General features: G+C 49.1%; 1 protein-coding gene and 1 long non-coding RNA gene across 3 annotated transcripts; one reads left to right on the forward strand and one right to left on the reverse strand.

Moving 5' to 3' along the window:
- Positions 1-4,505: 4,505 nt before the first annotated feature.
- LOC308651884 lies at positions 4,506-10,231 on the reverse strand. Its single transcript, XR_014022684.1, has 3 exons — positions 10,086-10,231; positions 6,657-6,769; positions 4,506-4,645 (listed from the first exon to the last, which is right to left on the reverse strand). It is a non-coding gene; the product is annotated as an uncharacterized lncRNA (long non-coding RNA).
- FIS1 (fission, mitochondrial 1) lies at positions 4,553-13,504 on the forward strand. 2 transcript variants are annotated; one of them, XM_081299460.1, is made up of 6 exons: positions 4,553-4,680; positions 8,537-8,695; positions 10,698-10,830; positions 12,369-12,445; positions 12,838-12,943; positions 13,187-13,504. In XM_081299460.1, the coding sequence occupies exons 1-6, from the start codon at positions 4,582-4,584 to the stop codon at positions 13,282-13,284; spliced, it is 672 nt and encodes a 223-aa protein (XP_081155586.1). In that variant the 5' UTR covers positions 4,553-4,581; the 3' UTR covers positions 13,285-13,504. The 2 variants fall into 2 exon arrangements, with proteins under 2 accessions (XP_081155586.1, XP_081155587.1); XM_081299461.1 differs by lacking the exons at positions 4,553-4,680; positions 8,537-8,695 and adding an exon at positions 9,725-9,876.
- Positions 13,505-13,595: the final 91 nt, after the last annotated feature.

Consider the following 13,595-nt stretch of genomic DNA (forward strand, 5'->3'; position numbering starts at 1 on the left):
GTGAGCTGTTAGGGTTTGTCATTCTTCTGGCTGTCAGTCACAAAGCCAAGCAGAAAGAAAACAATGGAGCCAAAGGTGTAGAGCAGGAAGGATGACCCAGCGGAAGTGAAGAAAAGAGAAACAGGAAGTTCAGGGGCAACACCAAGAGCCCAGGTCACATAGAACCCTGTCTAGTAGGATGTTAGATCATCCCACGTGGCACAAAACAACAAAAAATCAGTCAGATTTTGTGTTGTTATGACAAAATACTCGATCATATCAGTTTATTTATTTATTTTTTTCGATCATATCAGTTTGGAGGAGGAAAAGTTTATCTGGGGCTCACGGTTTCCAAGGTCTCAGTCCATAGATAACCAACTTCATTGCTCTGGGCTCAAGGTGAGATGGCAGAAGAGCCCAGTGAAAGAAAGCTGTTCCCCGCCCCTCCCCAACCCCCGTGACAGCAGGAAGCAGAGAGAGAGGGAAAGGGGAAAGGGCCACAGGGAAGATGCTTCCTCCTGCCTATAGGTACCACCCAGTCAGTCCATTCAAACTAGAAGATACTGATTAGATCATAGTTCTTTTAATCAAATGATTTCATCCTGAATATTCCTGCACGAACAGGAACTTTTGAGAGACACCTCATATCCAAACCATAACACTCTGCCTCTGGCCCCCAAAAGCTCATGTCCATCTTTCAATGCAAAATTCATTTAGTTCCTCTCTAGGAGCCACATAGTCTTAACAGTTTAAGCATTGCCGAAGTCCAAAGTCTCCTTTGAGACCTGAGACAAATTCTTGGTTGTGAACCCCTATACAAATTCAAAAGCAAGTTACATATGTCCAATATACAGTGGCACAGAGTGAACATACCCAACCCCAAATGAAGGAATGGGGGTACAGGAAGAAGAAGTGAGGCCAAAGCAAGACCAAAACTCAGCTGGACAACACAGGTCCCAGAATTCTCTGCCTAACTTCTTCTACAGCAGCTAGGACACATGGCTGAGAGATGTCACTTCCAAAGGGTTGGGCAGGTCTGCTCCTTTAACCTTGCTGGTTTCAGTACACATAGGCTCTAGCCCAGCTCTCTCTGTACCCAGCAGCTTCTCTCAGCAAACAGTCCACATTGCTGGCCTCTCTTAATTCCTGTGGTCTCATTCTTGCTTTGGCTTCACTTTTGTAGCTTCATGCATTGCCCTCTCAGGGGCAGTGCTCAGGGACTCTGACCCTGCTACATTCTGCCTGAACTCCCTGGCCTGCCTTTGAAATCTCAGAGGAAGCCTCAATGACCCCTTAACCGCAGGATCCTGCGTTCCTGTAGAACCATCACCATGTGGTCAACATCAAGGTCTACTGCCAGTTCACGCAATACCTGGTTCCCTGGGATCATAGCTGCAGTGGCCTCTGAGTGCCTGCAGAGTTCAGCATGGCAAAAAAAAAAAAAAAAAAAAAAAAAAAAAAAAAAACTTCCTAAGTGCCCCCTCTGAAAGCAGGACCCAACCATTATCTTTTCTGAAAAGAATTTTCTCTTCTATACCTTGGTGTCTATAGTAGGTATAGTCTTGCAAGTCCTTGAGATGCCCTCAATTCATCTTTCCTATGGTCCTGTGCAAAGAACTTAGCATCTTTTTAGTGGCTATAATATTTTCAACAAGCACACCTTTCTTGGTCCCAGCTTTACATGTGCTTTTCTAACCAAACTGCACATTTTTAAAAATCAAACTTTAGCGCTCCATTTTCTGCTCCCAGTTCTTACAGTAAACTTGGCTAAAAGCTACCAGCAATATCCATGCCACTGACTGAATGTGTGACTCCTTGAAATGTCCTCCACCAGAGTAACTAATAAATTCAGCCTCACACAAAGTCTCAGGATGTGGGCAAAATAGAAACAAGTTCTCTGCCAGGATATAACATGGTGGCCTCTATTCCAGTTCCCAAGAGTCCTCAACTCCCTCTGAAACCACATATGCACAATCCACATTCCTATTGGCATTCGGGTCTTCTGAGCTTTCACTAGAGTCACCCATTAAGCTGTGCTTACAACATCTTAAAGCTTTTCCAGCTTGCATCTCTAGAATTTTCAAAATTCTTACAAATCAGTTCTGAACAACATGGTCAGATTAGACGTAGCAAAAACCCCACTACTGGACACAAATTTTGTTTCAGTAAGCTTTTGTGTTGCGGTGACCAAAACACCCACCAAGAACAACTTAGAGGAGGAACAGTTTATTTGGGGCTCACAGTTTCAGAGGTCTCAATCCATAGATGGCAATTCTGTTGCTCTGGGGCCAAGGTAGGGAAGCTCATTAATGGATGAAGGGCCTAGTAGGGAGGAATCTGCTCCCCTCATGGCAGCAAGGAAGAAGAGAAGATAGGGACATCTAAGGGCTTCGTGGAAGATGCACCCTCCCAGGGTATAACCCAGTGACCCCTCTCCTCCAGCCACCCACATGCCTCTAGTTACCAGCCAGTTGGTCCATTCAAACTAGGATGGACTAATTAGGTTACAGTTCTCATAATCTAATAATTTCATTTCTAAATATTCCTGTATTAACAGGAACTTTTGGGAGACACCTCATAACCAAACCATAATACCAGGCAAGAGGGAAAAAAGAATAAAAGTTATAGAAAAGCTTATTTAACTGAAAAGAAATAGAATATTAACTGTGATGTCAAAGACAGCCCTGATTATTCACTCTATTACCTTCTTATAACAGTTGAAAATGATATGTGAATTCAAATATATCCTCCTTTATGTGCCAGTGTGTTCCTAAGAATCATGTTGCAAAGGAATGCATAGTTTTCCAATTAGTAAACTTGTATTCCAGACCAGAGACAGAACATCATAAATCATGGCTTTAAATTATAGTATAGCATAGGAGCTGGGGTTGTGGCTCAGCAGTAAAGTGCTCGCCTAGCATGTGCGACGCCCTGGGTTCAATCCTCAGCACCACATAGGGATAGGTGAATAAAATAAAGGTATTGTGTCCAACTACAACTAAAAAATATTTAAAAACAAAATAATAGTACACCACAAAATAAAAGAATCAGGCCTCATACCATGATCAGATAGAAACTTGCCTGTTAGCCCTAAGGTCTCGGTGACCTTATCTCTATGCAACATCTATGTATTATGACAGAAGTCAGCACTCTCCAGAACAGCATTCTGCTCGGCCTACTCCTATCACTTTTGATTTTAACTTAAACTTGGAAAAGTGAATATATGAGAGTCTTGGAAGCCCGTATTTATATAAAGGCCCAGAAATTTGCTATGCAGATAGGTCTTCAGAACTGGAATGAACATTCTTTTTCTAACATCTTTAAACTGTGCATTACAGTAACCCAGAAATGGGAAGGCATTCAGAGGAACAGAAAGAATCATGCTCACGGAACAATGATTAGGAGTGTGGTGGTCTACCTAACCTTCGAGGTGCTGCGTGGCTAGTGTGGAGAGCATGTGAACAGAGATTTATGCCAGCTACAGTGAAGACTCAGAAGGGGAGATGGCTGGGAGACACAAGATATGCATGCATAGGCAAGTATTATATATATATATACACACACACGTGTGTGTGTGTGTGTGTGTGTGTGTGTGTGTGTGTGTGGTTTTTGTTCACCCACCACCCACTTTGAGAATCTGATAAAGCTCTTTCCAACTCCCGGGCTCACCTCGCCCCGCCCCTCCGCCAAATCCTGCGCGCTAACTGGCCAACAGGGCCCCCGCGCCCTGCCCCAAGCTCCATTAGGCCCCGCCTTCTCGCGGAGGGCGGCTAATACGCAGACTCAGACTTAGACGCCTTGGTCCCCCCACGCAACGCTCTGGGTCCTCCAGACCACCGAGCCCTCTTCCTAGAGCAGCCCCTTGGGGGGACACCCTTCCTCTCCTCCCTCTCTCGCTCCCTTGGGAGCCAAGTGGACGGCCACCCGGAAGTGCAGGCATCCCGGGATACCTAGTTTCCGTTTTGGAAAGCCTGCCGTTACTCTTTCATTCACCCAACAGACTCTGCCCGGGGGCATGTCCTTTGGCAGGGGGACCCACGAGGCGCAGTGCCTGTCCGCACCCAGGGCCGCACTCCGGGGCGCAGGACGCTGTGCCTCGGCGGAGCTGGGGGCGGGCGGATGGGAGAACGCGTTCCCGGAGGCTGACGGCGCGGTCTAGCTAGGCCGCCATGTGGGCCTGCGGGGGTTAGCAGAGGGGCGCCTCCGCCTCGCAGAGTCTCGCGGGGCCGGGAGATTCTGAGTCGAAGCAGCTGAGGCTGGAAAGGTAAGCAGGGCCATCCTGAAGGGCTCCGTGTGCGTGGGGGACATTAAACAGGGTCCCGAGTGGCCCCGACGGCGCAGTAAGGAGGACGTAGCGGCTCTTGATTTCCCCGGGTAAACGCTGCTGGCGGCCAGGCCGGGTTGAGGGTCTGCAGGCCGGCGGTCCGGGTGCTGAGAGGAGGCGGGAACGGCCTGAGAGACGGGTGTTCCTGAGCAATCTTCTGTCTTCCCCACGACGTAGCGTCCATGAGAGCAAAGACCTTATCTGCGTAGCATCTCTCTTATCTAGCATTTAGGAGAATGCCCGGCACATAGTAGGTCCTTTGTTGGATGGATGGATGAATGAACGAACGAATGAATGAAGTTGCACTTCAGATTCCAACTGGGAAGCAGAGGAGACAGATTTCTGAAAATCGGAAGAACACAAATAGTGGGATCCTGGTGAGTGGGAGTTCGGTGAGCTCTGCTGTTGGGCCACCTGCCCAGCAGGCAGAACAGGCCCCAACTGCTGGAGGAATCCAGGGAGGGGCCCAGAGCCCAGAATGTGCAAATACCAAAACAAGTAGCAGTTCTAGGTTTTGGTCTCACCAACCGAAATGTCAACTTCCCACATGACTCAATTTGAGAAGCACATACCTGTTTTGTTTTGTTTAGAATCTTCCCACCTAACTGCATGGAGTCTGTATGACTGGGATTTTAAGGCTGCACATTTTCCACTATATCGATGATCATTTAATAAAATCATTCCCTGGCATCTTTATTGTTTGTTTACCCTTTCAGAGATTGAAGGAATCATCATCTTCATGTCTTCCTTTTCCTCTTTTTTTTTCCCACTGATTATTTTCAGAAAGAAATAGATGGTTTGGCCAAATATTACGTCTTACTTATAGCTCTTACTGTGTACCTCATTGCTTTCCAAAGTGTTAATAATGGCAGCAGCAATGTCTGTATACCCAACAATTATGAGTTGAGTATTTCCTGGTTCTAGGTAGGAACTGAGCTGGGCTGTGGACATGGAGCTGCCCTCATGTGGCTTCCGTTCTGGGGCAGGAGACCAGCTTTACTCTCCTTCTCACACTAGTACATAGTTACACACTGAGAAAGAGTGGGAAGGAAAAATACAGGCCTTCTTCCAAGAGGCTGAAATCTGTCTTGTAACAATTTCAGCAGAACTAGTTGTAGTAGGGTTTCGGGGTGATAGCCCTAGTGTAAGTCTGCAGAAATTACAAATGTAGGCCTAAATTTTTTACAGATGAATAACTAGAATATAATCAAGAACTTGTCCTGACCTTTCCTCCTACTTTTTCTTTTCTTTCTTTCTTCATTTTATTTTATTTTAGGTACCAGGGATTGAACCAGGGGCGCTTTAACCACTGAGCCACATCCTCAGCCCTTTTTTGTATTTTATTTAGAGACAGGCTCTCACTGAGTTGCTTAGGGCCTCAGCCTCCTGAGCCACTGGGAATATAGGCATACACCATTGCACCCAAATACTTTTTCTTTAACTGATCTTTCCTCTCTGAGTACACAGCCCCATCTCTTTCTCTTACCTGAAAAGGCAGCAGGAGTCTAATACACAGAAGGACTGAGGGTCAAATCCCAGTCCCTGCACTTCTAGCTCAGTGACAGCAGATGACAGAGCTTAGCCTTAGTTTCCTAATGGGTCAAGAATAGTGCCTTCCTGGGTGTGGATTTTGGTCACAAGTCATGTGTGGGCATTCCATTATGTGGGAAAAAATACACAGCAAAATAGGGTCTCTGGCACCCAAGCCTGTATCAGACGGCTCACAGACACATAGTGCTGGCCAAGCAAGGACTGTGCCCACTACAGTGAATGAAAAGGTAGGCCTGGCCACATTGTGGTCTCACAGGAGACCTCTCCTGTCGCGATGCCAGTGCAGGCCTCCCCCAGGAGGGGCCACTGAGCTGAGAACGGGGGATAGAGCGGAAGTTCACCAAGTCACCCACTTGGGGCACCACCTCTTTGTGAGCCCCCTGCATTAATTCATAAGCAGATCCTTCTCTCCCTCCTGAATAGACTTCCTCACCCCTGTGACTTTTGCTGTGACCAAGTTCTTGCCTGGGCCACTCAAGGAGGGTCCTGTTCATGGCCTGCTCTCATTCTGGCCCCTGCAGCCTTTTTGCCACGCCTACCTGCAGGAGCCTTTTGGTGGCTCTTTGGACTCCCTCCCTTCAAACGCTCTGTGCTTTCCTATCGGATGGAAAATTTCATACCAGTTCCTGAGCAGGGCCCACAGGCCTCCCGCCATCCCCCATGCTGCTTCTCTGCCACCCTTTTCTCTGCTCACCCCTCCCCGTCAAGCTGGCTCCCTGGTTGGCCTCAAACAACTCTTGGGTGCTTCTACCTCATGGCTCTTGCCCTCGCTGTCGGCTGCATGGAATGTTCTTCTATTTACCTGTGTGGCTCACTCATTCATGTCAGGACTCTGCTCTGTCCCGCCCCACGGCAGGCTCCACTGGGAGCTCCTCCATCACCTTGTTCTTGTAGCACATTCAGCTCCCGCCATCGCTAGGTTTAAATGAAAAAAAGTGTCTCTGCTCTCAAAACACTTCTGAGCCCCAGCAGTTCTCCAGTTGTCCAAAGACACCATCTGAGTACCCTACAATTCAGTCCCCACACTGTCTACCTGGCGTTAGCCTCCCGTTCACAAAGAGTTCAGTCCCAGAAAACTGTCACCCCTTCACATGCCAGTGGCGAGTTTCAGGTTTGCTACCTGTGAGTTCTGGCTGTAGCTATTAGTGGGAGTTCCCGTAACCTCCTCCACAGGGTTGATAATTTTCTATAATGGCTCACAAAACTCAGGGACACACTTTACTATTTCCAGATTATTATAAAAGATATAGTTTAGTTAGCAGCTAAATGGGAGAGACGCACAGGGTCAGAGGTTGGGGTACAGTGCGGTGTGCGAGGCCACCATGCCTCTAGCATGTCCATGTCATTCCCAGCCCAGAGACTCTCTGAACCCTGGAGTGGAGGGATTTTTGTGGAGGTGTCATCTTGTAGGTGTGATCAAACTCAGTGTCCAGGCGCCCTCCTCCCCTAGAGGTTTGTGGGACAGATCGTTCCAAGCTTTTAATCGTGCCTTGCTCTTTCAGTGAGCAGCCCCCTCACTAGAGCTACCCAGGACCCATCCAGGAATCATCTCCTTAGAACAAAAGATGTTCCTGTTTCTCAGGAAGCTCCAAGGCACTTAGGAGCTCTGTGTGAGATGCTCTTATTACCCCAGGAGAACACAGGAAATCACAGGGACTTGGAGCTGCCTCAAGAGTTGGGGCAGAGACCAAGTAAATATATATATATATATATATATATATATTTCTCATTTTGTCACAGTGTTTTTATTTATTCTTTAACTTTTCTGTTTTCACTGAGAGATTGAAGGAATCATCATCTTCATGTCTTCCTTTTCCTCTTTTTTTTTCCCACTGATTATTTTCTCTGAAAATAATCAGTGGGAAAAAAAAGAGTTAGCTATATGAGATCAAACAGGAATTTTATCGGTACTGCTCTATATAATTAAACCGTGCGTGGCACATAGGAGGGGCTCAGTGTTGATTAATAAGGGAGCCATATAAGGAAGGAAGGGGACAGACGTTTTTGATAGCAGGCTCTTCATGTGCAGGGCCTGCAGCCACTGGGAGTTTCAGAACTGAAAGAAGGCCTGTGGGGCAGAGTACAGCCAGGGAGTGGTCATGATGGATGAGGCAGAAGATGGTGACCAGCCAAAAGGGTCTTGTAGGCTGTTACAAAATTTTGGCCTTTCTTCTAAGGGCAAAGAGAAGCCATTAAAAGGTTTCATGTAGATTGAGAACTGTTATGATCCTCTGACTAGTGGGTGGTGAATTGATGGCAATGGGCAGATGACAGGAGGGGACCAGTGAGGTAGTTGTTGGAGTCATCCAGGCAGAGGTGGTGATGGGAGCTGGTTGAAGAAGATGGAGAGACATAATTGGATGTAAAACAAACTGGGACTGCTTCCTCTCCCCATGATCAAAAGTAGCCAGCTCCGGGCTGGGGTTGTAGCTCAGCAGTAGAGCACTAGCCTAGCATGTGTGAGGCCCTGGGTTTGATCCTCAGCACCACATAAAAATAAATAAATTAAAAATAAAGTCATTGTGTCCAATTACACCTAAAAAATAAAAATAAAAAAGAATAAAAAAAAAAAAGTAGCCAGCTCCGCTAACTACACTGAAAAGACGCAAACTCGCTTCGGATCTCTTCAGGGGCACAAATTGAACCAACCAACTAAGGCATTCTTTTTCCCTCTGTGCCAAGGGTGCAGCAAATACAGAGATGAGTAAAGGAAACAGCTCCCGGGCCTTTCCAGCCCTGCCTTGTCAGTGGTGGCCTCCTGTCTTCAGTCCTGTTTTGGTTCTTCTGCTCCATCTTGGTGTATCTTGGTGTCCTCTCCACTTGCCCCAACGCCCAGCCAAGGTCAGGTGCTGAATTTTCTCAAGTATTATGCTAGTGGTCCTCAGGGAGCCAATTTCCAAACCTGAGGTTTTCCCCTAAGTTTATTTGAGCTCATGATGTCAAAATCGTGGACATCTCTGTGGCATCCTAGCCAAGTAGGAAAGAAGAGAACATCTCTTGCCTACATGACTCAAAAGACTACCATAAGAATTAAAAGAAAAAAATAGTAAAGGGACTTTGCAAACATGCCAGGTGTGCGGACAGTACCCCACTGTGCTTGCACTGCCTCTTCACTGTTGTTTGCTTTATTTTGTAGTTATCCAACACATATTTATTGCACGTTCCCTGTGGGCCTGTGCTAGGTGCTAGAAAGAAGATAAGAGTCTCTGCCCTCATGGAATTATTCCACCGTGTTCTAGAGCCCTGTGGGGTCAGATGAGAAGAATGGGAAGTCTCTAACTACCCATCAGTGCACAGAACACGACAGCCTGAGGACTTAGCAGCATTTGGTCTTGCTCCTCTGCTTAACTTCTTACTGCCTGTGACCCCATGTGGCAGGCTTTCCGCCTCAGGCACACCCAGAGGATGGTTTACCCAAATAATATTTGAAAGTTGGACCCTGCAAGGAATGGGATAATAGCTTTTCTTTAAGTTCCCATTGGTAGTGTTTGCTGTAACTGTGGACCCAGCCGCTGGGCGTAGATTGACAGATTCAGGTCTTGGTCCTCTTGCGTTATAAGAACCAGCAGCGGCCCTAGGACCCTAGTCCTAGTTGTGACTCTGTTGCGGGCGGTGAAGTCACCTACCTCCAGAGTCCTAGGTTTAGTTATACATACATGTATACATGTATGTGCATATGTACTTATAATCCGGGCGCCCTACTACTGAGTTCCAGCCCCAATCCTTTTTATTTTTTAATTTGAGACGGTCTCGCTCTTAGGTACTCGCTGATTTGCCGAGGCTGGCCTGGTACTTGCAATTCAGCCTCTGGTGGCCCGCCTCAGCCCGACTCCGCGAGGTGGGGCCGAGGGGGCGGGGCCTCCCCCTGTCGGGGGCCGCATCCGCCGGACGCCGGAAGTGCCTCTCCGCCCCTGCCACTAGACTATGGAGACTGTGGCACAGTAGAGTCCGGTGTGAGGATTGTGGGGGCAGTGGCCATGGAGGCCGTGCTGAACGAGCTGGTATCTGTGGATGATCTAATGGTGAGGCCTGGACCCCAGGAAGGCAAAGGGGAAAGTCGGAGGGCGGGTCCTGAGGAGAACAGGGCAAGGGATAAACCTTCTCCCCACCTCCGCGTCGCCGAAGGAAACCGAACTACGGCTCCCGGCAGCCTCTGCGGCGCCCGGCTCCTACCCCAAAGCGCTGTTTGTCCCGGAGGCTGATGGGAGTGGTAGTTCTTGGGTCTCCTCACCTCAGACGTAGGGCCTGGAGTCTTGACGATGGAAAGGGTGACGGGTTCTGGGTTCGTGCGGAGTTGTAGTTCAGGATGCTCCTTCCGTTGCCAGGGAATACAACTTTTAACCTTGAATCCCGCATGGTGCTAAGTTCACAGCGTGCCAGGTCTCACTCTTCGTAGCTCTAGGAGATAAGCGCTGGTTTTAACCGTGTCTTGCAAATAGGGTAAGGTCCAGACCCGGTAGGGTGGGGCAGTGAGGCCAGCAGCCTCGGGCTAAGACCGCGTAGGCTGTTGTTGAGCAGTTGAGACAGTGTGTTTACTGTTCAGCCACTTTGGGTCAGCTGCTCCTGGAGCGGTGCCTGGATCTGCCACCAGGTGGCATCTCCACTAGATACCAGTAGGGGAAGGGCGGAGGAAGGGGCCCTTCGTCCAAGGAGGTCGTCCACCAGCCCAGGGAGCACAGTACTTGGATCATGGGTTGGGGGTGGCAGAAGCTGGGGTGCTGGGTACCAAGACCTGCGAGGGCAAAGACAGGAATGGAGTGTGACTGGGACATGGACAGCAGGTCCAGATAGAGTGTGCTTGCACCCTTGGTTTTTAAACGATTCCTCTCCTCTCCTACGGCAGAAGTTTGAAAAGAAATTTCAGTCTGAGAAGGCGGCAGGCTCAGTGTCCAAAAGCACGCAGTTTGAGTATGCCTGGTGCCTGGTGCGGAGCAAGTACAATGAGGACATCCGGAAAGGCATTGCACTACTCGAGGGTGAGGCTCTGGGCCGCTGTCGCTGTTCTCTGCTGCATCGGGGCCAGCCGTGTCTGCTGCCATTGGCCTCGTTCGCCTCCTTTGTCCAAGCACTGAGATCCTTTCCATCAGGGGACCCTTACCTTAAAGTACAGTCACTTCATAGTAATTCCCAGCAGACTCGCCATAGCAAAGGGCTGCACAGTTGGCCCTCCATATCTGCAGGTTCCACATCATGGATTCATTCAGATAAAACACTTGATATAAAACAAAATAACAAAAATATTTACTAAAGTGTACAGACCTTTTTTACTTGCTGTTATTCCCAAAACAAAACAGTATACCAATTGCTAATGTAGCATTTGTATTGTATTAAATATCATAAGTAACCTAGAGAGAATTTAAAGCACGCAGGAGGATGTGTAGGTTTTATGCAAATATTACAATTTATTTAAGAAACTTTAGCATCTGTGGGTTTGGGAATCTGATGGGGCTCCTGGAACCAATCTGCCAAGAGTAACAAGGGACAGCTCTACCAGTAAAGGATGCTTGTTGTAGATCTGTAAAACTAAGAGTTTTAATGCAAATACTATCACTCTACATTGTCTGTTTCGCAATTCAGATTTTTCAGGTTTACCCCACACTAGGGCACAAAGGTAGAAATGGTCTCTGGCCATTGCTCGTGTAGTTGAGGAGACATTAGGCACTTGAAATTTTAAGCACCTGCAGAACTACTTAGTGACAGATCCTGATGCTTGAGAACAGCCATGCTCAGTCCCCTGGGAAGTCACTGAATTGGGATGTAATCAGGTGGGTTTTTCCAGGGAAGTGAGTTAAGGAGGAGGGAGTACAGACTCCTCCCCACCACACACAAGGGAATTGAATCCAGGAGCACTTTACCACTGAGCTGCATCCCTAGCCCTTTTTATTTTTCATTTTAAGACGGGATCTGGCTAAGTTGCTTAGGGCCTCACTAAATTGCTGAGGCTGACTTTGCCTCCTAAACTGCTGGGATTACCGGCGTGTGTCACCACACCCAGCTTTATTTTACTTTTATTTTTATTTTGAGGCAGGGTCTCACTAAATTGCTTAGGGCCTTGCTAAGTTGCTGAGGCTGGCCTTGAATTTGTGATCCTCACGCCTCAGCCTCGGAGTCGTTGAGATCACAGGTGTGTGCCTCCACACCCATCTGTGCAAACATTTGTTTTTAACAATAATTGGGCAGCAGGTAATGGCATTGAAAACAACGGGTGCCTGAGCTAAGTAGAGCTTCCTTTTGACTTCCTGTCCTTAGGTTCCTGTGGTTCACTTCAGTGGACCATAGTCACTGTAATATTGATTCCAGGATGTCCGTCATTGGGATGTTGTGGCAGCCTCTGCTCATGGTGCCCCAGAGCTCTGACTGGGAAGCTGAGAGTGACAGTAGCTGACATGGAGGCCCAGGACAGAGACCTTCCTGGGACCTTAGAGGGATCTGGAGTGTGGCAGGGTCTGTGGGATGCAGTGTTAGGAAAAGAAAGAAGCCGTTTTTTCACCCTCTTTTTTTCTCCCTTTCCCAGAACTACTGCCCAAAGGGAGCAAAGAGGAGCAACGGGATTATGTCTTCTACTTGGCTGTGGGGAACTACCGGCTCAAGGTGAGCCGCCTTTCTGCCCCAGGGTAGAGCCCTGGGCCTCAGAGAGGCTGAAAAAGGCAGTAGGCAGGGGGTGGTGTGAGGTCTCTGGTGCAAGTTGATACCAGGACTGTTTCAGAGGGAAGGTGAGAGAGGATCAGGGTGCCAAGGGTGTGGGGACAAGGTGACGTCAAGATTGGGGTGTAGCCTCAGGCTTGGGCTGTTATCTCCCCTGGCTTATCACCCCAACACAGTTGGGGTTGTTTGTGGACTCTACTCCATCAGGTGGGGCTGAAGGGAGGACAGGGGAGGTTCAGGCAGGGCTGGGGGTGAGAGAAAGAAAGACCCTTCCTGGCAGGAGGGGTCCTGGAGCCCCAGGGTGCAGGTGACTTGCTGTGCATTTCCCCTGAGTGCAGGAGTATGAGAAGGCCCTGAGGTACGTGCGCGGGCTGCTGCAGACAGAGCCCCAGAACAGCCAGGCCAGGGAGCTGGAGCGGCTCATCGACAAGGCCATGAAGAAAGGTGAACGCCTCGCCCCGGGTTAAGTCCTCGTCCTTCCCAGGGCCCCATGGAGTATCCATAAAGGAGCCCCTCCAAGCAATCACTCCCGAGAAGGCCCCTGTCTCCTGCCCTGGAGCTCATAGCCTTTGACTCTGTCGGGAGGCACGGGTCTTCTGTGGAGCAGCGGGACCAGGGCGGTCCTGGCCAGGGTCCCTGTGGGCTGCTAAGCTCTGACGGCCTCCCTTCTCCTTCTCCGTTCCCTAGATGGACTAGTGGGCATGGCCATCGTTGGAGGCATGGCCCTGGGCGTGGCAGGACTGGCTGGACTCATCGGGCTGGCCGTGTCCAAGTCCAAATCCTGAAGGAGAGCATGCCTGCTCCTCTGCCCAGGGCACTCGGGAGCTATGGTGGACACTCAGAGCAGGGCCCCACCATCCTTACGGGCCTTCCCTGTTCTTCCCTCACATCCTCGTCATTGTCCTCTGCGGCCTTCAACCTCTGTCTCCCCAGACCTGTTGTGTAGCCCCAAGTCATGTGCCATGTGTGAGTGTAAATAAAGCTGGGCTGTGGCTTGGGAACTTCCTTGCCTGTGTCGGGGGATGGCACTGTGCATAGGTGGGCTCACCCCTGGCCCTTTCCTGCCCTGTGCCCTCTTGTTCCTGCCCTCCAGGCC

This window comes from Spermophilus citellus (genome assembly GCF_964194105.1).
Source record: "Spermophilus citellus genome assembly, chromosome: 6".
NCBI lineage: Eukaryota > Metazoa > Chordata > Mammalia > Rodentia > Sciuridae > Spermophilus > Spermophilus citellus.

Excerpts from the sequence above, each read along its gene's own strand:
- FIS1 (XM_081299460.1), top strand. The coding sequence starts at position 4,582 with ATGAACGAACGAATGAATGAAGTTGCACTTCAGATTCCAACTGGGAAG. Across the intron at positions 8,696-10,697 it reads TGCCCCAACGCCCAGCCAAG|AAGTTTGAAAAGAAATTTCA; the intron begins GTCAGGTGCTGA and ends CTCCTACGGCAG. Across the intron at positions 12,446-12,837 it reads TGGGGAACTACCGGCTCAAG|GAGTATGAGAAGGCCCTGAG; the intron begins GTGAGCCGCCTT and ends CCCTGAGTGCAG.